At 54.3% G+C, this 25,858-nt stretch overlaps 1 protein-coding gene across 2 annotated transcripts; it reads right to left on the minus strand.

Moving 5' to 3' along the window:
• Positions 1 to 180: 180 nt before the first annotated feature.
• Positions 181 to 24,067, minus strand: CTDSP2 (CTD small phosphatase 2). Of its 2 annotated transcripts, none has more exons than XM_042947024.1 (8): positions 23,673 to 24,067; positions 9,729 to 9,877; positions 7,831 to 7,869; positions 7,310 to 7,438; positions 6,649 to 6,705; positions 4,545 to 4,637; positions 4,203 to 4,388; positions 181 to 4,003 (listed from the first exon to the last, which is right to left on the minus strand). In XM_042947024.1, exons 1-8 carry the CDS (start codon positions 23,734 to 23,736, stop codon positions 3,878 to 3,880), a joined length of 843 nt encoding a protein of 280 aa, XP_042802958.1. In that variant the 5' UTR covers positions 23,737 to 24,067; the 3' UTR covers positions 181 to 3,877. The 2 variants fall into 2 exon arrangements, with proteins under 2 accessions (XP_042802958.1, XP_042802959.1); XM_042947025.1 differs by having other exon boundaries at positions 7,310 to 7,411; positions 23,673 to 24,064.
• Between the last annotated feature and the right edge of the window lie 1,791 nt (positions 24,068 to 25,858).

Below are 25,858 nucleotides of genomic sequence, written 5' to 3' on the forward strand. Positions count from 1 at the left end.
AACCTTGAGCAGAAGCCCAGTGCTGAGTCTGCAGCTGGTCTCCCAGCCGGAGGCAGCCGCTTGGCCAGCCTGGGTGCGCCAGCTTCATCGTGACAGAAGGGGCTGCAAGGCAAGACGAGTGTGCCTGCTAAGTGCCCAAATGAACAACAGCAAGGTCAAGAAGCAGCTCCCATTCCTGGATGGGTTTTTTAAAACCCGCTTTTATTAATTAATTGTAAGTAATACAAATATTCCAAAAATATAAACAGACACTTAATGGCGTCCTACATTTCAAGTTTTTGAATACAACAAATTTATCAAACCATGAATCTGTAAGCAAGGTAGTCAGAGTCCCATAGCCCAGTCACAGTGGGGAGCAGATGCCCTGCCCTCCAAATGGCATCTTGAGGGGGAAAGTGGCATGACCTGGAATGTGTCAAACTTGGGATACTATACGCAAAGCTCAAGGGGCCCAAAGAGGGTCTGCTCTGGGGCCGACCCCTACAGCGGGCACGGGACAGTGGGTCAGACCTCCGCCTTCCCTCCCCTGCTCGAATGCAAATATTTATTGGCATTTTAAAAAAGAAAAAGATAAAACGAACTCCATTTTACAAAAAATGACTGAGGAACAAGAGTGGTAACCGATTGAAGACCTGAAGGGGGAAATAGGCTTACTTTCCACAGACACTTGGCCTGGCTGGGAATGGGAGGGAGGACAGCCTTCCCTGGGGGCTGCCCTACTGAAGGAGGCCTCAGGAACAGGGTAGGGGGAGCAGATTTAAATGGGATCCATTTCCCAGGGAATGACTGCCTGTCTACACTTCCCATGCTTTTAGCACAAAGATGCTTCTGGGCCACTGTTTATAGAGGTGAGTTTATACATTTACAAAATGGTCAAAATCTTTGGGAGGCAGGAGGAACTAAACGGAAGGTCCCAGGTTAACTGAAGGCAAATGTACTCAACCTCTATAGTAAGGGACCCCTGGGCCTACAGAGCGTCCCCTCTACAATGTGCAGAGTGACAACTCTTACCTTGACCGTTTCCAGACTGGTCCTGTGTCCAAAGCTCCCCCTATGAGAGGGACACGAACATCAGGCTTTTGATTTAGAAGCCCAATCAGAGAGACACAGTGTGTCCCTGAAGAGGCACCTTAAAGAACTGACCCTGGCAGTTGGGCAGGTTCCTGGCATGGCTTGGACGGGGGCTGACCAGGCACAGCGGCCGACTGCCTCCTGAAGACAGTCTCGGACAGGAAGGGCTGCTGGGAAGCCCCAGAACACATCCTGGGCTGAACTGACTCCCTCCCAATCCTGCCCTCCTCCAAAATGGAGTCTGGCCTGATTCCTCTAAGGAGCGAGTTTTGCAATCATCACTTGCCCCTAACACACTGTGGAACTGGAAACCAGACAGCAAAGGACTTCAGGTTGGCTCTGGTCCACACGGACGGACCCTGTTTAGGCTTATTTGGCTGAGCTGCTTCTCCGCAGACGGCAGGAGAAAGGGGACAGTGGGAATATGGTATTTCTGTTGAGGAACTGCAGGTGGGCAGGGCTTCACATAGAAGCAGCAGGGACACCCCTCACCAAGCTGACCGGGGGCTCTGGTCATGAGTCACACTCGGGGCATTTGGATAGGCCTGGTAGGAAAGGGGGAGGCACAGGCTCTTCCTTCACCTGGAGAAACATGGGAGACCCAAAGGAGGGCAGAGAGGGACCGAAGAACTGGATCAGCTTAGAGCCTCTTATTGCTTATTTAGTCAGAAAAGCTTGGCTGGGCCCAGATGGCAGATGTGGCCCAGGGGCTAACACTTAGGGTGGGGCTTGGGAGAGAGACCCCAAGGCATTAGGGTAGAGGCCGAGCCAGGGCCTTAGAATCAGAAGCTCCCATCTTCCTTCAGGAGGTACCCCTCCCTGGCTAGCACCGGAGCCCTCTTCCCCTGCTTGCAGGACCCCGGGGGCCCCGGAGAAGGATACTGACGGAAAGGGCCACATGAGCTTTGGGGACCTCTGTTCCACTTCTGTGACACCAAAGGGAAAGACCAGGCCCTTTGGCCTCGGGACGAGGAGGGGAGGTGGTAACAAACAATGCTGGAGAAAGACGCTCGTCAGCCCAGTGCCACTCAGGACACCAAGCTGCTGCCCTACCGCCTGCTTTGCTCAAAACTGGTCAATTCCTCAGGCCGGACCCAGTGTGGATCCAGTGTGGACACTGCAAAGGGTAACAGGGCTAAGAGTCCTGAGTGGGGGGGGGGGGGGGGGGGGGGGTGTGTCCTCACACCTGAAGCAACTCACAAAGGCTCTGTGACACCTGCCTCCAAGGAAAACAGAACTGGGGAGGGGAGAGGAACTCCCTCCTGCCCTAGAAGGAGAAGGGAGGGGAGGCCGTGATTAAGGCAGTGATGCTGAGGTGGGGCTCAGCTCCTGAGGGGAACCCCTTGTGCTCCCAATTCCAGCAGTACTTCCTTCCCCTTTTGTTTTCCATCCTCAGGAAACTTCCATTTTGTGGCTATTTTTTGTCTTTTAAAGCATTCACTACTGAGAAAGTCTGAAAGCTGGGGGGTGGGTGGGGGGGGAAGCAAAGTGCAGGTGTGTCAAGGGCTCACTCACACCTGTTACGAGAGGCGAGCGGCGCGTGCATTATGTTGGCAAATGAAATGACGACAACGCCCGTTCCCCTCAGCCCAGGGAAAGCAGGAGTGCCTCTGTGGCCCTGGAGGAAAAAAAGCAACAGCCAGAAGGGAGGAAGACAGGAGTAGACTGAGAGAGGCACAGGCCAGGCCCAGGGGAAGACACAATGGGAAAGAGCCCTGCCCAAGAAGTGGGAGGGGCCGGGCCGGGAGCGCCCTTCCCGGACTTTGGAACACAAGCCCTCGCACCAGCACCAGCAGAGAATCCCTGAAGCACAGACTTAGGGACGCAGTCCCATACTCAGCTGATCTACAAGCCAAGGGGACACACACATTCATGCTTGGGGGGGGGGGGGTCTTCCTCCTCCCTGCACCCCCAGAGCCTCCCACATTCATCACAGGCCCAGGGCTGCAGCTCTGTCAGAAACAAAACAGGCCCAACACTCCATGTTTAGAAAGAATTTTAAAACAGAGTCGAAAGAACGGAAATCAGTTATCTGTCCTCTTCCAGGGCAGGGAGAAGACCTCCTTCCCCACAGGTTCAAGACTATGGCTGGGTGGTGAGGAAGGCAGGCCCGGAGCCCGAGCCTTGGGGAGACACAGAAAGGGCCCGTGCCAGGCACTTGGCTGGAGGCGAGCGCAGCCCTCGGACCACAGGACGTGATGGCCACTGGGGCTACCGGTTCTGGAAACAAGCTTTCATCTTTCCAGAAACGTTGTCTTTCTGTATGCAGAAAGCTGGCTAGAGAAAGGTTTCAGAAAGGTGTGTGCCTGGGACACCAGACGGCAGCCTTGGACTCCCTTTCTCCTTGGCACGAGCCTTACAACACTGAGGAAAGGCGCTGGGTTTGGCAGCAAAAGCCTTCAATCGTCTTCATCCCTATCGAGCTCAGTGGCTCCCAGGGTGACCGGACAGGAGACAGACTAACTCCGGGAGTCTTCATCTTTCAGTTTCTCCCTCAACGTGAAACACTTATATCCCGGGGCCGCAGTTCAAGGGGAGACACACATATACACACAGACACACACAGACACAGACACACACACACTCACATCTGGGAGCCCAACTCAGGGAGCAGGCAGCTCTAGGTGCCGTCGGTCTGGGACGTGCCTGCTTGGCATCTATCCTGTCCTAAAGCTCTTTCCAACCACTTCTATTCCCAGGCCCCGTTTGGTGAGATGCTCCAGCTTCCGCTCTGTCAGGCTGGTCATAAAGGCACAGTGTAGGAAAGTCCCCTACTGGGATGGCCATTGCTCGGAAGCAGGGAAGGCTAAGGGGCCCGCAGCTGCCCGAGGCTGGTGTAGACATCCTCTGCTCCGCTCAATTCCTCAAAGATTGGGATTAGGTTCAGCAACTCAGTGTCTGCCATGTCATCAAACCAAGACTGCACGGGCACCTAGGGCAGGGAAGAGGCAGCGTAAATCTCCTGCCAGTTCCTCCCTCCCTTGCCCCAAAGCCCCAGGAAGCTGGCTGGGTACACCTGGGTGCCATGCTCCTCTGGAGAAGCCCGGGCTTCCGATGCCCACTCCCTCCCCCCTCTGCCCGGGACTGGGGCTCCCCAGTCCCTGCGGTGTGGCTGTGTCCGGACCACTCACTGCGTTTTCTGGGTGGAAGATGTAAGAAGCAGGAGAGTTGTCCAGAATGAGGGTTTTCCTCAGATCCCTTCCCAGGCGGCTGAGGTCCTTGACATAGCAGCCTTGGTGGAACACACAGGACTCCCGGAACAGGCGGGCCCGGAACACCCCGCACCTGTCCAGCAGGTCCGTCACTGGGTCGGCATACTAGAAGAGAAGGTGCTTTTGCTCAGATGCAGTCCTGGCTCCCCCCGCCCCCACCACCGTGGCTTCCCGTGGCCCAGCAAGGGGCTGTGGGACGCCCCCGCCCTGAGGCTGCCACAGCCGCTCTTGGCGCCTGACTTCCCTTCCGCCCTCAGGTACCTTGGCCAGGCTGGCAGTGAAGAGAACACATTCAAAGAGCTCCCCCATTCGTCTCAGGAACTCATCCACGTAAGGCCTCTTGAGCACATACACCTGAGGAAAAGCAGAGAGGCTTGTTGGAGGCAGCCCCGTGAGGGTGAAGCACTGCTCATCTGTCAACGTCACCACGTCCACAAAGACCAGCAGGTAGGTTCACACCATTCCTGGTCCGGCCCCTCCGCCCCAACCTCTGGGGCCACCTGGCTGGAAACCTTCTGCCCACCCCCCCCCCCCCCCCCCCACACACACACAAGGGCACTGTATCACCTCCTCACCAGGCTTCTGCGGGCTTAGTGGCCCAACCTTGACCCAGCTCAGGAAGAAATGCACGTGCCTCTGTCCCAGAAGCCATCTCTGTTTCGGGCGGCGAACCATCAGCTGCCTCCAGAAACAAGTAATCAAGAATAGGCCTCACAGACGGAAACAGCCTATCCTGGATTACTTGAATCCAGCCACAGCCTCAGTGGGAGCTTCCTGTCCTTGGCTCTGGCGGGACACTCTGTCCAGGTCACCATCACGCGAGCCTTGGTGGAAACCAAGGCTGAAATCACACGCCCTCACACAGCTTCTCTGAAATGCGCCAGGGAGAAGGGACTTCTCTCCGTCAGTGACCAGGTCAGATGCTGTGTCTTGCTCAAGCCCCACACCTGTCTGTGCTTGCTCCAGCCAGCCACCCTGAACGCTCATGCCCACCTTTCATCATCTCGCACGTTTCCGCCTGAAAGTCTCATGGGCCACATGTACCTCATCGCTCTGCATCTACCGCTTCCCTGCCTCTGGGATCTCCCTCTCCCCTAGCCTTGATGCTACCAGAACCATTCCTTCAATGCTCTTGTTATCCACGGCACTCCCTGCTCAACGAGCACGTGCCTGCCATGACTCTCCCTCCTTGGAGGTGGCCCGAACCAGCCACTGACTCACCACACCGCTGGTGGCTTTGCCACAGGAACCCTCGGCTCCGAGCAGCCACAACTAGGTTCCCCTGGATTTGCCGTTTCTTCAAACTTCAACAAGTCCCTCCCTCTTCCTGGCTGTTTATCAAGCCAGGCATCCCCCTGCCCCTCTTCTGCAGGTAGCCGCGCACCAATTTTAATCTCAGCTGTTTTTCACGATTCATGCTGCTCCTTGTTAATCAGGAGTTCACAGTGCATATCTGCCCGTTTGCAAATATGCCTTCGTCTGGTCTCTGTGGGTTTTGTACATCTCCACACGTGCAAATGGACTGTAAAGGGTAGCTGGGCAGAGGCTGACCAGTCCAAGGGCAGAGGTGGTGTTAGGGATGAAAGCCTCTAAGGGACAGAGGACAGTGGTGACTTGTCAGGGAAGCCTCAATCCCCTCCTTCTCTACACATAAGTCTTCTATTTAACCAGGCCATGTGAGCAGGTATCAGGGCAACCCGGGCGTTGTTCCTGGTGCTTCCTGACGCTCAAGCAGGTCTTCTGGGCAAGCATTTGGAGTAAATGCTTTTTCGCTATCAACACCTCATGATCCTGGACTGAGTAGGCTATGCAGGGCCAGAGCCTAAGCTTACTTGGATTTAAGTGCTCTTTGAATAACATTTACTGGGGGAGAATCCAGTGTAGGGACCCAAGGGGAGGGGGAGTAGAAAAGCTTCACAGAGGGAAGTGGAGAAGCCAGGGCTGGGGAGGAAGAAATTCCTTAGCCAGGAGGAGTGGGTGGGCCCGGGGAGAACAGGAAACAGCTAGTACTGGCTTCCTTGCCTGTTAACAGGCAGAGACACCACCTCTTCAGGATTAGAGGAAGTATCATCGTTTAATAGCACTGGCCACATTGGCCAGGAGGTGGTATTCAGTAGATCACAGCTATTACTATTATTAAATGATACTTTAATTTTAAACAGCTTGGCTTCAAAGCAAAAAAAGACGACAGCTGGATGGAGATGAGAAGCGGATTTTTTTTTTTAAGATCAGAAAGCCTGGAGTGTGAGAGGTTCCGATACAGAAAGGAGGCTGAAGTTGCAGGAGAGGGACCAGTGACGGAGCACACCAGAGGGGTGGGGGCCCTGAGGCCTCTAGGCTGGCTGTGGCCTGGCAGGCAGCTCACCTGGTGAGTGGTCCCCTCAATCTCGACAGGCACTATGAAATCGGCGTTGTTGATTGGCTGGAAAGCAGAAAAGTTAATGAGGTCAGCATGGTAGGAGGGAGACAAAAAGCCTCGGCCACACCCCCACACGCATGAGCACACGGTCCCTGCCACAGCACCACTGCGCTGTCCCCTGGGAGGGGCGGGGAGAAACAGGTCTCAGAGACTCCAGGAAGCTCCTCCCACCACCCTACTAAGAAGCACGCACAGTATCCCCTCCAGGTTTTCCTTACTGCCACCACCCCCAATTTTACCCGAGCTGACAGAATTTCAGGACCTTCTTGAGTTAACGAACATCCTGACAAAATGGAGGGGGGGCAAGGTCCAAGGCTGATTCAAACCCTCTTACGTAGGCCTGCCCTGTACAGAGCCCTGGTGGCTCTCTGGGCTGTGTGACAGACAAAGCCCGTTGGCAGTGACTGGGTGGAGCAGGGATTCCTATTCAACATTCTTCCGTGTGGCCCCCGAGTATGTGTGATGCCAGTGTGGCCAAAATGGCAGAGCCCCCATCCCTCACCCAGCTCCCCTGCCTCATCAACTTTATGCTGCCTCCGAGCACCTTCAGTTAGACGGGCAAGACAGCCCGAGATGGGCGTAGGGAGGACTCCAGATACAGAGTTACCTTAAAGGAGCTATGCACAAGGGTTTCATCCAAGTCGATGACCACGCAGATCCTTCCTTGATCTTCCTCTGTCACCTCTGGGAGCAGGCAGGTCCCCGGGATCTGAAACCAGAGCCAGGCTGCCGAGGTCTGCCACCAGGAAAGCCCAAGTGTTCTCTTCAGCAGAACTCTGGGAAGAACCAGGCTCATCGAGAACACAGAAGACCCCCGAGTTCGACCCAGAAGAGGTGCCGTTTGAAGGCCAAGAAGTACACAAAGAGATGGAGTCAGCTCCTCGGCTCCAGCCTCCCACTGGACTATGGAATGATCTGGACACTGAGATGCAGGCCAGGGCGGCTGTGGGACGGATGTCAGCTGTCCCCCCCCAAAAGCTAATGTCTTTGCAGAGTGGGCCCTCAGCAAATATCTGGGACAAATGGCTTCCCGGGGTGGGGCCAGCCAGGCACTGAGGAATAAGGGCGTCACCCAATGTGATCACAGGGTCTGGGGCTTTTGGGCATGTACCTGTCAGATTCCCATACCTGATAAAACTGGTACTGGAGACAGTGGAGCAGATCCGACTGTGGGAGGAAAGGAAGCAGTCAGTACCGACCGGCCAATGCCGTCCTACCTGAAGCCCACTGCTTCTGCCTCAGGCCTGGTGGGTAAAATTCTCCTCAAGTTCCCAGCCCCCTGGAACGTAGGGCATAACAAAAGTGACTTTTCTTTCCTTCCCTTTCCATTTATTCTGAGAGAACAAGTGTGTGCACGAGTAGGGGGAGGGGCAGAGAGAGAATCTTAAGCAGACTCTGCGCCCAGCACAGAGTCCTACCGGGGGCTCAGTCTCCCAACGGTGAGATCATGACCTGAGCCGAAATTAAGAGTCAGACGCTTGACCCACTGAGCCACCCAGGCGCACCTCTTTTTTTTTTTTTTTAAAGTAAGCTCTACACCCATCATGGGGCTTGAATTCATGACCCTGAGGTCAAGAGTCACATGCTCTGCCACTAAGTCAGTCAGGTGCCCCAAAAGTGACTTTTCTTAAGAGCTGCACAGGAAAGGGGAAAGGCCAGAGCTGCCTTTCAACATCAGGTCTGATGAAGGATGGAGAAGGCAGTGTCTCAGTTGGACAAACCGAGGGACGGGGAACTCAGTGGCTGATGCAGGGACACGGGAATCAGACACAGAACCAAAATCAGAACTCCTCACTGTGGTGGTTCAGCGTCTTTGTGAGTCCTGGAACCCAGGCTTCTCTTTGAGAACATGTGTTTTCTATACTCTCTTCTGGGGGTGACACACGGTGCGGGGAGGGCGCCGAGCCCCTAGGATACATCAAGTATGCCAACGTGAGCCCACACTGTGGGTCCTGAAACGTGAGGGGGGGGGGTGGAGTACAGAAAGGTCAGAAAGGCTTCCCTGGCCTTTTGCTAATAATAGAGATGTTGTTATGACTGTCAAACGTGATACCTTGAGGCAACATTAAAATCCTAGCATTTAGAAAAAATTCACGTTGGCATTTTAGTGTATTTCCTTCAAGTCTATTTTAGCAGCCCTTCCCCCCATAATATGTAATTTCACATTCTGCTTTTAGACTTAATGTTGCGACTCAATACTTTTTCCGTGTTACTGTGAACTTTGTAAGAATCAATTGCTAAGTAATACTGTCACGTTGCACTTTATTTAAGTGCACTTCCGCCTACTGAGTAATGTACTGATGCATGTCTTCAGCCTGGTTTTTAGAGAGGAATGGGACAGCTAGACCTTGGTTATGTCGGAAAGAAGTAACCAATGGCATTGGGGGCAGATGGGTTTTTGGTCAGGGCTGTGCCCACCCTTGAAATGCCAGACATACCTTCTGTTCACTGGGAGGCTCAAAGACACCCATGAATTTCCCAATGTCCCCCCAAGACAGGTGAGAGTGCTGGAGTGTGGCAGAATTTCAAGAAGTCAAGTAACTTGGAAGACAGCTTTGCATAGTAAACAACAACAACAAACACAGGTGTCACAGCCAGAGAGATGGGGGCTTGCACTCTGATACTACTTACTATTTATTAACCACTAACTCTTCGGGGGCTACACAGACCCTCTGGATCTCTGTTTCCAGGTGTGTAAGTGGGAAGAGCCTGTGACCCTCCCTGCCGGGCTGCCGGTTGCACCACATGAGACAGTGTATGCAAAGCGCCTTGTATGGTTCCTGGAACATGGGAGGATCTGGACCAGAGGGGCTCTCAGAAACCACAGGGATATCTGCATGGCCCACATCGCAAATGGGAGCCAGGAGAAAGAAAATGGGCCACTCTAGGAAAGCCAGAGGAGGGGCCTCTGAGCCAGAGGTCTTTGAGACTTCAGGGAGGACTACCTTTGCCCACATGCCACGGCTGCAGGGGCCCCCACTAGCAGTCCCCTCCTTGCTGGCGTCCCGCCACCCTGATCTAGCTACCTTAGCAATGGTGTTGGCTTCCTCCTTGTATGCGGAGAGCTCAGTGGAGGAGCTGGACTGGCCAACATGCTGGGCGCGAAAACAGCAGAAAAAGGCCTTGAAGATGTTCCGTCCACGAGGTTTCTTAGGAGATGACTTGGAGACCAGGCCTAGGGCAGAGGGAACGATGAGGCATTAGCTACCGGGTGGCTCTGTCCACAGGTGGCCCCGTGCCCGTATCCCCTCCAGTCCGGAAGCCCCACCAGGGCACAAGCCACGTGCTGGGCAGATCACCAAATACAGTCAACACTGAAACACACACGCTTATTCTGACGGTTCTCTAAAGCAGAGGCAGCAGGAATCCCCACTCTCTGGTTTAGGAAATGAGCTGCAGAGGATTCGGTCTTCACTCCCTGGTCGGGGAGGGGCACCAGGTATCGAGTCCAGGTGTCCTGCACTCTGGAAGCGGCACACTGAAGGAACCCTCAGGAGTAAAATTCACCAGCACAAAAATCCTCCTCGACCAACCCCAGTTCGCAGAACTAGCCGTTCTACACGAGGGAGAAACCTAGGCCCCTGCAAGTCCGTGGAGCTGTGGTTCTGTTCAGGGTCAGCTTCCCTAGAAGCTGGGTCAGTGGTGGCAGGACTGAGGCCAGACTGGAAACAACAGGCTAGAAAACAGAGCAGCTGCAGCCCAAGGAAGAAGCTGTGCTCCTCCTTCAGTGCCCCAGCCACTGTCCCTGCTGCTCTCCCCTCAAAAGGCACGAGGCCTGATCCGTAAGCACAGGCACGCTGACCCCTGGGAAACACAACTGGTGTCGCATTCTAAGCTAACGGCCTTGCTTCTAGACCAGAGCTGCCCGTCAGTCTTGCCTTTGTAACTCAGGCTTTGGATATACAAAGCCATGTTAACAGGATGCTCAGCAAGGCAGCCCCAGAAAAGCCAAGCTGATACAAAAAGCTATGGGCATTACAGGATCAACCAGAAATGGACTTCAGGGTATCTTTCCAGTGCCTCTTGCTTTTACAGGAACTATTCTGGCAACTGTTCAGCAAGTATAGGAAGACACGGTGGGTCCTGTGGCCAGGAGGTGGCGCCACATAACTGCTGCCAGACCGGTCCCCAGCCACAGGTCTCCACCTAGGCGGGAGGGGCTGAGGATTAAACCCAGCCCACTTCACCATAAAGCATGGGGCAAACTACAGTGCAGGAAACAAAATGAATCTGGAAACGCTTGTCTTTGTGGGGGGTTAAAAAGGCAAACAGAATGTGGCACCAAGGACAACCCTCCTCTGGCTGTTCCCTTTATGAAGGGAAGGGGGAGGCAAGCAGGTGGGGCCCACCCCAAAGCAAGGTAGGGGTTAGTCGTCTGAGCACAGAGGCCCTTGCAGAGAGGCGGTGGGACAGCCATTTAATACCCAGTTGCGGCTGCCTGGAACCCTGCAGAGGAGAGAAAACCAAACTCTATTCCCCATGACTCAGGGTGAGGAAATGGCCGCTGAACAGCAGTCAGTCAAGTGGCAGCCAGCACTGCCCCGGCCAACCTACTCCCTCCGACTCAACAGAAGCAGAGGGCTTCCTGCAGGTGCAGGCTGGCATCTCTGCCCTTCAGAGCTCGCTCTCCCTCCCTGGGTGAGGCCAGACCCCCTGACACTGGTATGATCATTAGAAACCTTCCAGTAAGTGACCAGGCCTCCCTGGCAATTCGCCTACATACCCGGGGATCACTCTTGAGCTCTTGGCCCCAGTGGAAAAAGCAAGATTTCCAGGGACTGGGGATTCTGTGATAAAAGGAAGAAATTGCACTGGGGCCCCCTCACCACGCCCCCACCAAGGCCCCTGTATCAAAGAGACAAACCTCAGAGCAGAGCCCAGTACTAAAGAGCAGGATGCGTGGCTCCTTGGACTTTTTCCTACTCTTAATAATCTATGCAGGAATCAGAGGGCAAGGGCGGCTTCTCCACCTGCCTGTATGGCCCACATTCAATTCCGAGCCCGGGGACTCCAGCAGACGCTGACACAAAGCTCCAAGACCAAAGCTGAACCATCACTTTTCCTTTGGTTTATGGTTTCTTCACGCAGAACCACATTCAGAGGCTTAACCCGGGCACGGAGCCTTTCTTAAAAGGCCACACAGCCCGAGCCTTTCCTGAAGAGAGGCCGTCAAGAACGCAGTCAGCATCTTAGTGACAGACGATGTGAAGGCTGAGTAATCTTAAGAGGCAGGGGGGTGAAAGGGGCAGCTGGCTGGGGCCACAGAGAGGCCTGGTCGGTGCCCACTGTGGGAGGCCCAACAGGCAGAGGCGCTTGGGCCTTAGACGCAGAGCTTGGTGGGGTGGGGGGCAGGGCTCCTCAGCTTCATCTGGACTCAGCAGGGGATGAAGGTCTTCTCAAAAACACAATGTGACCAGGCAGCCCCTGGGCCTCAGGGACCACAAATGCCTTGACCTCGGGGGCAGGCGCCTGGAGCAGAGCACAGAGCTGTGGCGCCTGGGGAGGGTATCCCAGGCCAACAGCAGCAAGGTCAATACCCTGCATGCCCCTCTGTTGGGGCCCTACCTCCCTCAATCCTTCTCCAGGCTGTCTGTCCTCCTTATATTTACCAACACTGCCTCTGAGAATCTATCTGGGCCTCTTTAGCCTCCCCTCAACATGGCTGCCTCCTGACGGGGCCTGTAATGGCCTTGGCCGAGAGCATTCACCAGCCTCTGGAGCTCAGCACAGCAGGTACTCAGTAACTGTAACTGGCTCAGTGAACGACTGCGGGAACTCCAGGGCCCTGGGTGTCACTACTACGGAGCCCGGCCCCGTGGAAGCCTTCGCTGGTTTGCAACAACCCGGAAGACTTAGAAACAGAAAAGCATTCTCTATGTGAGGACAGTGAGGCAGGCACTGGAGGAGCGGAGCACCTGAGGCAATCCCGTTCGTCGTTCCGTGCCTTAGTCATGTTTACCACGAACTGATGACGTGCCAGCCCTTTCTTAGGACACTTGACACCATTACTTCATTTAATCCTCACTACAAACCCATTTGTAGGCACTAATGCCCCGTTTTACAGAAGCAAGACTGAAGCAGAGAGGTTAAGCAACTACTCCAGGTTACACAGGTAGTATGAGAGCAGAGCCATTGAACCTAGATCTGCTAACCCAGTGCCAGAGCTCTTACCCACTACCCCACAGGGCCCCTGACAGGGGGCATCGTGTACATTTATTCATATGACAGCAGGGATGCTTGTTTGTTCTACTCCTCTCTAGGCTAGGATGGTAAAGGATTAGTTTGGGGCCCACGCCCCTCTTTCACTGTCCTCTTGGGCAGGCCATGAAAGGTGCAAGGCTCTGGTATTCTACCCCAGGGCTCGCTTCACCCCCATCCCAGTCCTGCACCTGCGCTGACAGATACCTCTGGGAAATCAAGAGGACAATGGCAGAGGGAGAAGGGTAAGGGCTGGAGACAGGGCCTCTGGACTGAGACCTGCTTTGTTCAGTGGGTTTAAGGGTAAGGGGGAACACTCATCAGAGTGGGATCTGAAACTTGTGTCAAAGAGTCTTTCAGAAGCTCCTTTCAGCCGGCACTCAGTATTATGCCCCTGACGGCCAGGGGCCCCTAAACCCCTTTCCGGGGCCGGGAAGATGGGGCACGAGAGGACTTCCAGGTCCCTGGGGATTTCATTGCACACGGTCTCCCAAACAGGGAGGGCAGGATTCCAGGGGGTGCCATGGAGCCCCATAACTAGCTGCTATCCCTCATTCATTCCTCCTGCTACCTGCTTTGTGGACACCCAGCCTTCCTCTCCTGCCCGGCCACCGACCCGCATCTGCTCTCCCTGCTCTAAACATCTGGTGTGGGCCTGAGCGTCGGAGAGGACCAGCACAGACCTAATGAGAGGACCTCTGGCTTAAGAAGAAAGCGAGCAGGTGGCTGGGAACAGGGAAGCCAAGCCACTCCTCCAGTTCACTGGTGCAAGGCTTCCTGCCAAGGCAGGGTGTGAAGAGAAAGTGGGGTATGGCAGGGACCCCCACTCCGAGTATCGCCTGGGCTGGAGGCCAGACCCTGCCAGTTACTGACTCTGACGTACAGTCTCTTTGACCCTCAGTTTCCTCATCCACTACCTGGGATAACACCAAGACCTCCCTCCTGAGTGAAGGGAGAAACAAAACCTGCCCTTCGCACGGCAACGTGCCGCGCAAACTCTACAACTCAATGCTGTGCTCGTTTTAATCATCTAAAGGGAGATGACCACTAGTGAGCAACACTGTGACCTCACTGCGGGAGACCGACAACAGGGGACCAGGGGCCCTCCCGCTCCCAGCATGTGGCTGAAGCTCCAGAGGAGATTTGTGAGCGAGGTGCCAAAGGACTCTGATCGTGAGCAGGTTTCACGAAGTCTAAACAGCCCCTACCTTCTTCCAAATCCACTACAAAAGTTGTTTCCCAGCTTGCAAACACCCTGGCTAATATTCTACAAATAACAGGAAAGCAGGTGAGGCTGCTCCACTTGAAATAAACAGTGCCCTCTCTCCGTCTGTCTACCACCGCTGCCCCCAAGAAGCACCAGATGGGGACACTATTTGCCTCTGCCTCTTAAGAAGCTTGTGCATGTACAGGTCTGTGCGCACACACACGCGCACGCACACACACACATACAGATGAAGATTGGCTTTGCCAGGACAACACTATTTATAACCCTCTTCTGAAGGTCAGGTTCAGATATCACCGTTGCCAACAACACAGCTTCGTGTCCCAGCAAAGGAACTCCTCACACATCCGCCTAGGAGTCGGCAGAAGGCAAGCTCTCAGGCAATCGGGTTTTAACAAGCCCATTCACGTAGAAGGATGCTTTCTTGGTTCCCTCAGAAGTACTTCCTTCCCCACCATTTCCCATCCCCCCATAAGCAAAGGATTTAGTCTGGCTATCACTATAAAATGGCCTCTCTGAGGGGCCTCCCTCCCCTTAGCTATTGGAGGAAGGAGAGTATTTGGAGCATTTCCGGCCCTTCTTGGCCAGCTGCCTGGGCCCTGCAGCCAAGACACGTCTGATTGGGGCTCCCCATGGAGAGGAGTCCTCCCAGGTCCACAGCAAGGGGCTCCTGGGCCTTGGCTGGGGATAGGCCCTGAAGTGCCAGGTGGACGGAAGGGCTCCTTGGACCAGCAGGTGAGTCGGCAGGGGAACAAGAGGCTGAGAGATGCCTAGACATCCCCCACACAGAAAAGACTGGAAACAATGGGGAGGGTATACCAGTTTTCACAATGTCAATTGCTGACACTGTTTTCTGCAGGTGACAAGGCAGGCAGGGTTTCACGCAGTTCAGCACCAGCTCCCGAAGTTCCAAAGAGCATCTGTGACTGTGACGGCACAGATTTTTAAAAGTTGTTTTAGGGGTGCCTGGGTGGCTCAGTCAGTTAAGTGTCCGACTTCAGCTCAGGTCGTGATCTCGCGGTCCGTGGGTTCAAGCCCCGCGTCGGGCTCTGTGCTGACAGCTCAGAGCCTGGAGCCTGTTTGATTCTGTGTCTCCCTCTCTCTGACCCTCCCCCGTTCATGCTCTGTCTCTCTCTGTCTCAAAAATAAATAAAGGCTAAAAAAAAAAAAAAAAAAAAAAAAAGTAGTTTTAGCCAGGCTCTTTAGCTCACACCAGCATGTTCTATGCTGGTGCCCTCCCTGCCCTCCCGTATCCAGGCTGATTTATTCATGTGGTGTCTCTGTTAGTCCCCTTCTCTGAGCGGGACAGCTCCTTGTATCTCCGTTTCTTCTAAGAAAGAAGAGCTTTTTTCAGTCCCAGGTCTTTAATGCCACCTGTAGGGTGGGGGTCACAGGTCACTAGCTATTCACCTCCTGCCCTTCCCCCTGCCTTTTACCCCCAACAATCTGGTCACCGATCTCAACACAGGGCCTCAATTTTAGGGACCTCCCTCAAGAAAGACCGTCTTAGGAGCAGAGGATTCCTGGTAACTTCTCAAACATGATCAAGATACTCTACCAAGCAACCTTTATACAAGTCATGGCCAAGACACCCACCTAGGCAGCTCTAACATACTTTAAAACCACACTGGGGTGGGGCTGGGGTTCCCAGAAGCAGCAGCAGGTCCTGGACTAGGGCCGAAGAAGCCGTTTCCTCACATAGGTGTCAGCGGAAGGCTCAGCCCCCAGCCGCACACCAGAGGGCTCTCAGTGGACAAGCGAGCGATGGCCCACAGTGGTAGCTGAGACAGACAAGAGATACCATCCGGGAGAACCCAGAGAGCTGGATTCTGCCCCTGCCTCTGCTGGAGGCCTCGCCCCACGCACGCCAACTAGGGCAGAGATGTCATCGTGGGGGCCTGGAAACCACCCTTGCCCACCTTGAGCCTCTCTCTCCCCGTGGAGGTGCTGAGCAGGCCCCTGCGGGAGGCTGGGAAGCTAAGAGAAATCTGCCCAGCAGGACAGAAACACCTTGGTGGCTGTTTCAGCCCTGGTCTTGGCTCTCTGGCCGACTCCTGGAATGCTGGATTTGGTGGAAGGCCCCGAAGAACCCGGTGCCTCTTCCCCCCCAGCTCCGTAAGCCCGCCTTCCGTGACATACGCATGAGCGAGCTGAAGAGCAGTGAAGGCACAGGATAAAACGAGGGACCCTCAACCACCTTTCCTCCGACGGGTGAAAAAGACAGTGGTTACCCAAAGGGCCACGGACTTGGGTTTACATCCTGGCTCTACCACATATAAGGTATGTGGCCTTGGGCCTCAGTCTCTTCATCTGTAGATGGGAACTAACTACCTATTCCACCGAGCTGTGAGAATTGTAAGGAGCCTGGGGTGTGGCCTGGCTCTAGTGTCAGCTGCTAGTCGTTCAGGGTAAGGCACTTTCATATCCTAATCTTGATCTCAAAATGTTCCCACTGACACAGACCATAGAGATTTCTTCTCATCCCAGAGGTCACACAGAGGTAGTGACAGGGCCAAGCCTGGGAAGTGGCCTTCTCGGGGACTCCACAAAAACCAATCAGTCTCTCTGTCTCTCTCACATACACACACACACACTCACTCACTGAGGTTGACCAACCAGTTCCTTCCTTCCTCTAGTCGCTTGGCCTCTGCAGAAAGACGGGAAGGAGTCTGCCAGGGAAGGACTGCCAGGGAGTCTGTCCGCCTCCAGGGAAACTCACCTGCTCCTACCACACCCCTTGGCTTCACCTGGGATCAGCCAACCGGTATAGGTGTGTCCAACTGAGAAAGCACTGAGCTAGAAGTCAAGAAACCCCGCCCCACTTCGCTTCTCAACCAGCTTTGTGGTCTTGCCTGAGGTGCAACCTCTCTGGCTCAGTTTTCTCCCAGGTCAATGGGAAAAGGTCGACACTACAGGGTCCCTTACAAGGTGGCTTCAGATTACCTGAAGCTTGTGCTTTTAGAAACTGGAATGCACAATGCAAATAAATGAGAGGCAGTGCGGGTCATGGTTAAGGCCTGACTCTGGAGTCAGGGTCCTGGCTGACACTCACTAGCCGTGTGTCCTTGGACAAGGTGCTTCAGCTCTCAGCGGAGTTTTCCTCATCTGTGAAGTAGAGATAATTCCCATCTCTCATCTCCCAAGTCATTGTGAGGATTAAGTGAGATGCTAGATATAAAAAACCAGGAACAGTGTCTGGTCCATGGTAAGTGCTCTATAAATCTCATCTGGGATCATTACTCTGTCCGTTCACACTCAGAAAACTTTAGGATTCCCCTTTACGAGCCACCAGATCTTTAACAAACAGCAAAACTGGATCCCTCCGGGGGACTCTTCCTGCTCAGGGCTAAGCAGGCAGTTGGGGCCATTGCTGTGTTTACCTGGCTCTTCTCCAGGGACACTTGTCAGAATCATAGGGAGCATTTGGAACACACACATGCCTGGCCCACCTGCTCATGCTCTGATTCGGCAGGACCCAGGTGGGGTCTATATTTTTAGTAAGTGTCACAGGAGATCCTGATGTGTGTCCCTGGCTGAGGGACAATACCTAAAGGTTGCCAGTGGTCCTTGACTAACCCTTCCAGGACTGGAGGATGATTCAGCCAGCGGCCCCTTGGTCCCTCTTCCCACCATGTCTCACTGGCTCAGTGTTTCCGCTATCTCAGAGGACTTGTACCAGTGGGGTCTGGTTTTCCTCTCTAGGAGTACTTGCTCTATCATGGAGTCAAAAAGCCTGCTATCTCTTTTTGCAGACCCCTGTTCCTGTGAAGGAGGGGCCCCAACCCCATTCTGCTATGGAAACAGAGGAGCTGGGACTCACCACACTGGGAAGGCGCTCCCACAGCCTGTGTTGTGCCATTTGAGCCTTCCCATGAATCTGCCTGGCTCTCAATGGGAATGGGGCTACACTTGTTCCCCGAGAACGGTGCAGGTGGGGAAGAGCAAATTCTACAGGATGCAAAAGCTATTCGTTCCTCAAGAAACGAGAGTAGCAATAAAGACAGAGTATGAGCAAAGTTTCAATTTTAGGGGGCAAAAGAAGGACTAGGGGCACCTGGAAAGGGAAGGCAACTGTCAGGAGATGTACTCAGAGATCAGGTTCAGGGCTGACCCCTAGAAGAGGTGACCAATAAAACAGGACATACACACCTACTGCCTAGAGGGAGGCTGGGTGCTCCCTGGAGTACTCATTCTGTAATAACAGACCTGATGCAGGCACACAGACCTGAAAGGGCTGGGCCCTTTGCTGGACAAAGAAACTCTGTTCTAGTTGGTTTCTGGTCCAGAGAGGCTTCTAGTTCTAAGTCAATGTCTCCACTTTGATTTCTACTGGTTCCTTCATAAGGGTTGCACATTAATAAGCTCATCTATAGTTCCCAGTTGGGAACTATGCCTCCATTTCAGAAGAGGGAGGGAATTATGTCAGGGCCACACCCAATCCCATGACCCCAAGACAAGTGAGTTAATTCTGTGCTTTGCGAGCAGGCTGGCCTGAGATAGGATGAAAAGCAATTTAAGGCTGCTTTTTGTGCTTTCTCAATGCTGTACCCCCAAACCACAGCAGCAAAGACACAGCTTAAGAGCATCTATTTCTTTCCGAAATCCCAGTTTTTATTTCTCTCCTTGTTACTAGAATTCCCTAAAAGAAATGTGAATCTCACTGCGTCCATTAACCTTCCTACAACGCAGCACAGAGTTGTCCTAAGTGTTCATTATATCCATTTCTGAGAGGCTGAGCAACTGCTCAGAAGGCTTGGACTTCAGAAACTCTTCACAGGAGGGGCATGGCTCCCTGGCCTCCCATCCCCAGATGCCCAGACGCCAGGCAGAGCGGCAGATGCCCTAAGGCACACGCTACTCGCATTAGTGCAGATAAAATCCCATTCCAAGTCACACAGGCACAAAGAAGGGGTCTATGCAGCAAGGCTGTTTGCAAGCCTCAGAGGTTGATCCTTCCAGAAGGCCCAAGCCCCCACATCAGTGTCCCCTCTGACCCCCAGCCACCTGTCTTTAACAATAAAACTCACATGACCCTGTGCTGTTTGCACTCTGTCCTTGGGGGAATGGAGGAGGAATGAGTAGTGGTCTGGCTGTGTAAAAAAAAAGGACATTAATGTTTATCAATCATCTCCTAAGTACTAGGCATTACAGAAGTATAAATATCAATATTCCTATTTCACAGGTAAGTCACTCAGAACACTAAAGTGATTTGTTAAGTCTGTGAATAAGAAAAGCAGGGATGTGCACCCAGGCCTGAAGCAAGGAACTCTGCTTCTGGAACAATTCTTTTTTTTTTTTTTTTAATTAAAAAAAAAAATGTTTGTTTATTCTTGACATAGAGAGTGTGAGAGAGCAGGGGAGGGGCAGACAGAGAGGGAGACACAGAATCTGAAGCAGGCTCCAGGCTCTGAGCTGTCAGCACAGAGCCCAACGCAGGGCTCAAACCCACTAACTGTGAGATCATGACCTGAGCTGAAGTTGGACGCTTAGCCAACTGAGCCACCCAGGCGCCCCAACAATTCTTTGAAGTAACAATGAACACCTTGCTGCCCCTGCCCTCCACCCCTTCCCATTTCACCCAACACAACAAGCAAACTTCCCAAGATGGGAATAAAAGACACTATTCCTAAATGACCCAAAAGTTAGCAGGAAGAAAGCTGACGAGGAAGAGGCAGGGATATACATTTGCATATAGATATGTATACTTTTGCATATTGTCTGTCTTTCCTTTTCCTTTCTTATAAATACTGCTATTATTTAATTCTCCACCGAGGGGCTGGGAGCATCAATCCACCTTGGCTAGAAACGTTACTTCTACAGTATTCACCATCTTGACAAAGCCCACGATCATAAAAGATGTGGCCATTCCCACACAGGACGAAACAGCATCTCCACTGCCAGTTTCGGTAAGACCCCTATAGCGGAGAAGGGAGGAGACAGAAACACCACCACCCGTGCCATCTCTGAAGGGTGTTTCACAGCAATTCCGAAGTCCTTCTCCACAGAGAGCTATGCCAGTCAAAAGCAGCAGCAGAATGGCAAACTCCCAGCCTCAGGATGTTAAAAATTTACAAACTTGGTTGCGGAGTTAGCAGCACTCTCCTGGGCTATTCCAGAGGGAGCAAACACAGTCTTTAAGTCACCACACAGGCCCCTATCCCACTCCAAGATGGAGGAAAAACTCCAAAGGGAGCCTCAGAGCCTCAAAGAGGCCAAGACTGAGAGTGGATGGGGACACATGCATCCCGGACCCACAAAGAGCAAACTGAGGAAGAAAGCCCCAACGACATTTGTTCGGAGCTTTTCAAGTGAAGGGCCTGCCTCCGACATGAGAAGTGTTTGAGCTTTTTCATGAGAGAATAGGGCAGAATTTCCTCCTTATGGGGAGAAAGCAAGAGCTAGAAAAATGTGCCACCGTCCTGATTCTGGGGGATGGTCAGCTACCAGAACCTGTGCAGTTTCTCATGTGAGAAGACAATCCCCACACTCTCCCTGAGAGGAAGGGTCATTAGGTCTCATGGAAAACAAAAAAAGGACCTGATTCCTCCCTGGCCCCCCCCCCCCCCCCCAACTGTGGGTCACTTTGAGCCCTGGAAGAGGCTGCCTCCACTCCCTCCTCTTACACGGAGAGGTGACAAGTTTGGTCCTGTTTCCTGGGCTTTTCCCCCATCTAACTCTAAAGCCCCATGGCACAACCTCCCAGCAGCAGGGCCTGCACTCTCGTATGGGGCTGTAATAAATGGCTGTTCTCTGGCCAAACTGGTATTAACTTTTCCTTTTTACTTTTGATGTTACACACAACCCTGTCCTTGCTGTACCAGGAAGCCATTTCACCCATCTGGCTGGGAAGATGATCCAATTTTGGTCCTTTTATCATCAATGCTTTCAGTAACTTTTTTCTACTTCCCTTGCTGTAATTACTTTTGAATCATCAACACACCCAGCCAGCCCTAAAGCTCCAAGAACAGAATGCTAAAAAGGAAAAACACACACACACACACACACACAAACCTAAAATCCTGTAATGGCAAACAACCTCACTAAAAAGCCACCCAAGCTGAGAGCAATTTAGTTTTCTCCTAGAAATTTACTTATTGATAAACTGCATTACACCCCCTCCCCTTTTTTTCAAAGGAGGCAGGAGGGCACAGAGATGGGATGCTGGCAGAAAAGGGGCAAGGAACTCATAAAGGAGAAAATTGAAACATCTTCTCCCCACCCCCACTTAAAAAAAAAGGGATGCAGGATTTGTAAATAAGGAGAGACTCAGAAAGTTGGCTTGCTGGTTGCTGGGTGCCCAGGCAGCCCAGGAAAATAGTATGTCTTCTCTGGAATGCAGTCCAATTACATGGAGAAAGACCCATGGTTGCTGGCTTGGGAATTCAGATTCCTCCAGGGATAAGTCTGAAGGACAAACCACACACAAAAAGGAAAACAAAAAACGTAACTCCAAGAAAATCCAACCAACATCAGCAACCCAACACTGTACAGAAGCCAGCTGCTCCGCTTCCTGCTGTCATCTATTCTGTTCCCCAACACAGGCCCTTGTGGCTGAAACGGCCAGCTGATATGTAAGATGCCCCTTCAGCAGTCCTGCTCTGTCTCACTCCTGGTGTGATTCCCTCACCAGGAAGGCACCCTCCAGAGCCTCTGCAAGAGGAGGACCAGAGCAGGGAAGCACAGGGTGGTTCTTCCCAAGTGTCATTAACACAGACCCCTATGGAATCCTTCCACGCCTAAGCTCTTCACTTATGGCTACCTCCTGGGATGAGACTGGGACCAGACAGGAGTCAAGTTCTCAACCCAGAAAGCCTCCACTCTTCAGGCCTCAGCACAGCTGGGCGGCCAGCAGAGGTGAAGTTGCCCCTGGGGTCACACAGCCTAGTTAGTGATGCAGCCAGGAGAGCAGGGCAGAGGGAGGCAGGGGTTTTTCTGGGGTTGGGATCTGAACAGGCAAAGCTCTCCCCCTCCCTAGGACAAGCTTAATTTAAAGAAGGCCAGAAATTCAGGAAGCACACAGTGCCCCCTCCCCAATCCCTTCCACTCCAGGAAATAGGGAAAGGCTGACACTAGCAGCCCTTGCCCCTAGGCAAGTTAGGGGAGCTCCTTGGGACTGTGAACCCCAGGAATAAGTGACCTGCTGACTAATGTTTCCAAATAGGGGGGATGTGGGCGACACCGAGGCACCACAGCTGGCCACCCACCAGGGTCTAGGCCTGGATATGTTCAATTGCAGTACTGGCCCTGCACGTCCTGTTCTGGGGGGGTCGGAGGAAGGGCAGGAACGCTTCAGATTTGGTACCAAGAGCGTGCTTTCCCCAGTCTCAGGGCCAGGTGGCCTCAGTCCGGGAAGTTCTCCAGAAAAAAACAAAAACAAAAAAAAAACCCACAAAAAAAACAAACACCCCAAAAAACCGACGCTAGTCCTTACTCCCGGCAGAAATTCTGTCCACTATTTTAGACACATTCCTCAAGGCTCCAGGAGGAACGTGGGGGAGGGAAAAAAGAGTTTCGGGGCTTCCAGTGACCGAACTAAGAGATTCCACCCTCGGGCCCGACCTTTCCCCGCCCTCGGGAGAGGCCGAGGCCTTACCCCGCTCCGATCGCCAAGACCACCCCAGAGAGGGCCCGCGACCCCCTCGCGTCTGCACCTGACCCTCAGGAAGGCGGGGGCCGCGAGCTGCTGCCCACGGAGAACTCGCACTTTTTCGCTGCGCGATTCAGAAACACGCCGGGTCTGATGCCATCCGGCGAATTATGTAACCAGGGACACCGCTCCCGGGCTAAACAAACGCGGCTCTGTGTGTGCAGCGGCGGCCCCGGGGAAGCGCACCGGGGCAGGGAGGGGCTCTGGCCGGGCCTCGGGGTCGGGCTCGTAGGCTCAGCAAACGCGGCAGGAGGCAGCCCAGCCGGAGCGCCGCGCCGCCGAGGTCCCGGGCCCAGCGCAGGGCCACGGGCGGGCCAGTAGGTCCCGCAGGCTCGGCCCCTCCCCCACCGCGGCCGCCCCCGCCCCCAGGCGGTGAACTTGGTCCCAAGTCCCGCAGGACGCCGTCACCGCCCGCGGCCACCGCGACCTCGGGCTTAGGGAGCCGCTGGGAAGTGCTGGACTCCAGTTCCGGCTCCATTCCAGCTCGGGACCCCTCCGTCCCCCTTCCCACCCCTCTCCCCGCCGTTCTGGGGCGGCTGCGCGCCGTCGTGCGGGAAAGTGACGACCCCACCTCCCAACTCAGGAGGGGACGGACGCGGGTGACTCGCGCTTCGAGCGCTACTCCTCAGTCTCTCTATACGGGGGGAGGGGGTGCAGGACGGGGTGACAGCTGCGCGGATGACGCCCCTCCCCCTCGGGCGCCGGGAGCCCGGGCCCCGCACCGCCCCCATGGGGGTCTGAGTGCGGACAGAGACGCGGGGGCGGATGGACTAGGGAGTCTGGTCGGAATCTAAGGCTCTGATCCCCGGGAGGTCAGGGGCCGGGACTCGGGTTCGGGGCTTGTGCTAGGCCCCACCCGCCCGGGGGCGACGCAAAGTTTTGGGAAGTTGCTGCCCCTACCTTGCTTGGTGAGCACCAGGGCGTCTTCCCTCCGCGCCTGGGTGATGATGGAGCCGTGTTCCATCTAACAATCCCGCGGGCCCGGGCTGGCTGGGCGGGAGGACCGGCGGGCGCGCAGGCTGGGCTGGGCTGGGGGGCCTGGGCGGGGGCCCGCTCCGGCTCCGGCTCCCGAGACTCGGACTCCCACAGCTGTTCACATCCCTGCTCTCGTTCCCTCCCTGGGCCGGGAAGGGAGGCGGCCTGTACGGAGGGCGGGCGGCCCGGGCAGCGGCTCCCCGGTTGCCCCCGGCCCCGATCCCCCGGCAGCAGCTCCGGGCTCCTCAGTTTGGGTCCAACATGGAGAATCCGGAGCGAAAACAAGAGGAGGAAATGGGACACGGGGCGGTTTCCAGGCTCCCCCCTCCCCTCCGTACTCCGGATAAACAACCCGCGGCTGCAGCGCCCACCCCCGCGCGCCTCCTGGCTCCGGACCCGGCCTCTCCACGGCCGGCCAGTGCCTGCCGCTTCGGAGCACAGTCCTAGGCCCCAGGACCCTTCACCTGTGAGCTGCTGGGGCTGCGGAACATCCGGAGCTTTGCTATTTTATCACGGAAAAAGCGAATCCCCGAGGGGGGTGGGGTGGCGGGCGGGCAGGCTGGCGGGGGAGACTTGAAACCGCTCCGGCGCTCCAATTGGCCCTCCTGGAGAAAAGGGGCGTGGCCCCTCCTTACTATGCGGTGCGAGGACCCAACAACATTCCAGTCGTTGCGGCCACGCCCCCGGGCCACTCCCCCCCTCGCCCCGCTGCGGCCTCCCAGTCTCCTCGGCCACACCCCCTTCCCAACTACTTAAAAGGACACTCCAAAGCTCACGTTTCCCTACTCGGTGCTTGTGTGTTCACGTCTGTGCATCTCTTCTCGGGTAACCAGGGCAAGCCGCGAAGCCTAACCCAGGTTGGGTCAGGATGGGAGGGTTCGGGGCAGTTTTCTTACTTCCTGCTTGGCCCTCGAATCGTGAACCCCCAGTTTCACATAAAAGAGTACAACCATTGAATACCGAAAGGGATGTGTTGGGGGGGGCGGTGAGGGGGAGGCGGACTCAGGATCCCAGAATATCAGAACTGGAACTGATCTCGGGACGGTCTCAGCCCCCCCCCCCCCCCCCTTCAAATGAGACATGAGTTGCAGGGCTTTGCTCAAAGCCCCTCACTCATTCCCATTCAGAGCTTACTCTCCTCCCCCCACCCCCCCTAACCCGGTAGTCCCAGCCTCAGTTTAGATGGATAGAGGTCTCTAAGGGAAGAGCTTTTCTCAGTGACCTCAATGCTGCCCTCCCTCTTTGCTCTTAGGCCTCAGACACCCTCCCTTGGCTATGGCTCCTGGACTTTCAAGGCTGTAGGTGAGGGACACACACACACACACTTGTTCCCAAGAGGCTCCAGAAGAGCAAGTTTTAACTCCATATTAGATCCTTCCCAGTGAGCTACATCTGTCCACAGGTGATGTGGGCTGCCTTGGGAGGAAGGGAACCATTCAACACTGGCAGGAGTGATGTAGGGTGAGATTGCACTGGGTGACTTATGAGCTATTCGAACCCTAATAGTACCTGATTTAATGGAACTCACCGACCAAGGAAGGGGCTTCCAGAAGGTAAGGACTTCTCTGGTCTCTGGCAGCTGGGAGCAGCTGATGGCCTTCCCTCTGCAGTTCCCATTGCCCAACTTACACCAGGTCTCACTAGGAGGTGGAGGACAAGTAGGTCATATCTGAACTCTCCAGGTACCATCAAATACCTGACCCCCACAGTCCCTCCTTCATGAGGACAGGTGTGGTTGTGATGTGTATCAGCCTGTGTGCCTTAATAGTGCTCGTGTGGGCCTGTTTCTTCTGTTCCTACACACACATTGACAAAACCTTTTTATATAACACTATTTTAATGGAAATGCTGTTTTTCCAAAATGAGAGCTGTTACAGAAGATCTGAATGATGCTTATGTAACTTTAAAAACTGAGTTTGGGTAGATCTTAATTTGTTAACGGAAGGGGAAAGGGAGGCGTTCTTGTGTATTTATCTCCCATCATTATTAAAAGATCACTAAACCAATAGGATTCTCGAAGGTAAATCTTCATTAGTTAGGTTATGATGGGGCCTTTTTGGGCCCTGCCCCCTACACCTTTGCAAGTTAGTTCAGTTGATGGGAGGAGGGAG

This window comes from Panthera leo, chromosome B4 (genome assembly GCF_018350215.1).
Source record: "Panthera leo isolate Ple1 chromosome B4, P.leo_Ple1_pat1.1, whole genome shotgun sequence".
Taxonomy (NCBI): domain Eukaryota; kingdom Metazoa; phylum Chordata; class Mammalia; order Carnivora; family Felidae; genus Panthera; species Panthera leo.

Bases quoted from the DNA above. Each gene is read 5' to 3' on its own strand.
- CTDSP2 (XM_042947024.1), bottom strand. From the start codon at position 23,736: ATGGAACACGGCTCCATCATCACCCAGGCGCGGAGGGAAGACGCCCTG. The intron at 7,870-9,728 runs GTAGCTAGATCA...TTCCTCCCACAG, and splicing joins AAGCCAACACCATTGCTAAG to TCGGATCTGCTCCACTGTCT. The intron at 4,004-4,202 runs GTGAGTGGTCCG...TCCCTGCCCTAG, and splicing joins TCTTCCACCCAGAAAACGCA to GTGCCCGTGCAGTCTTGGTT.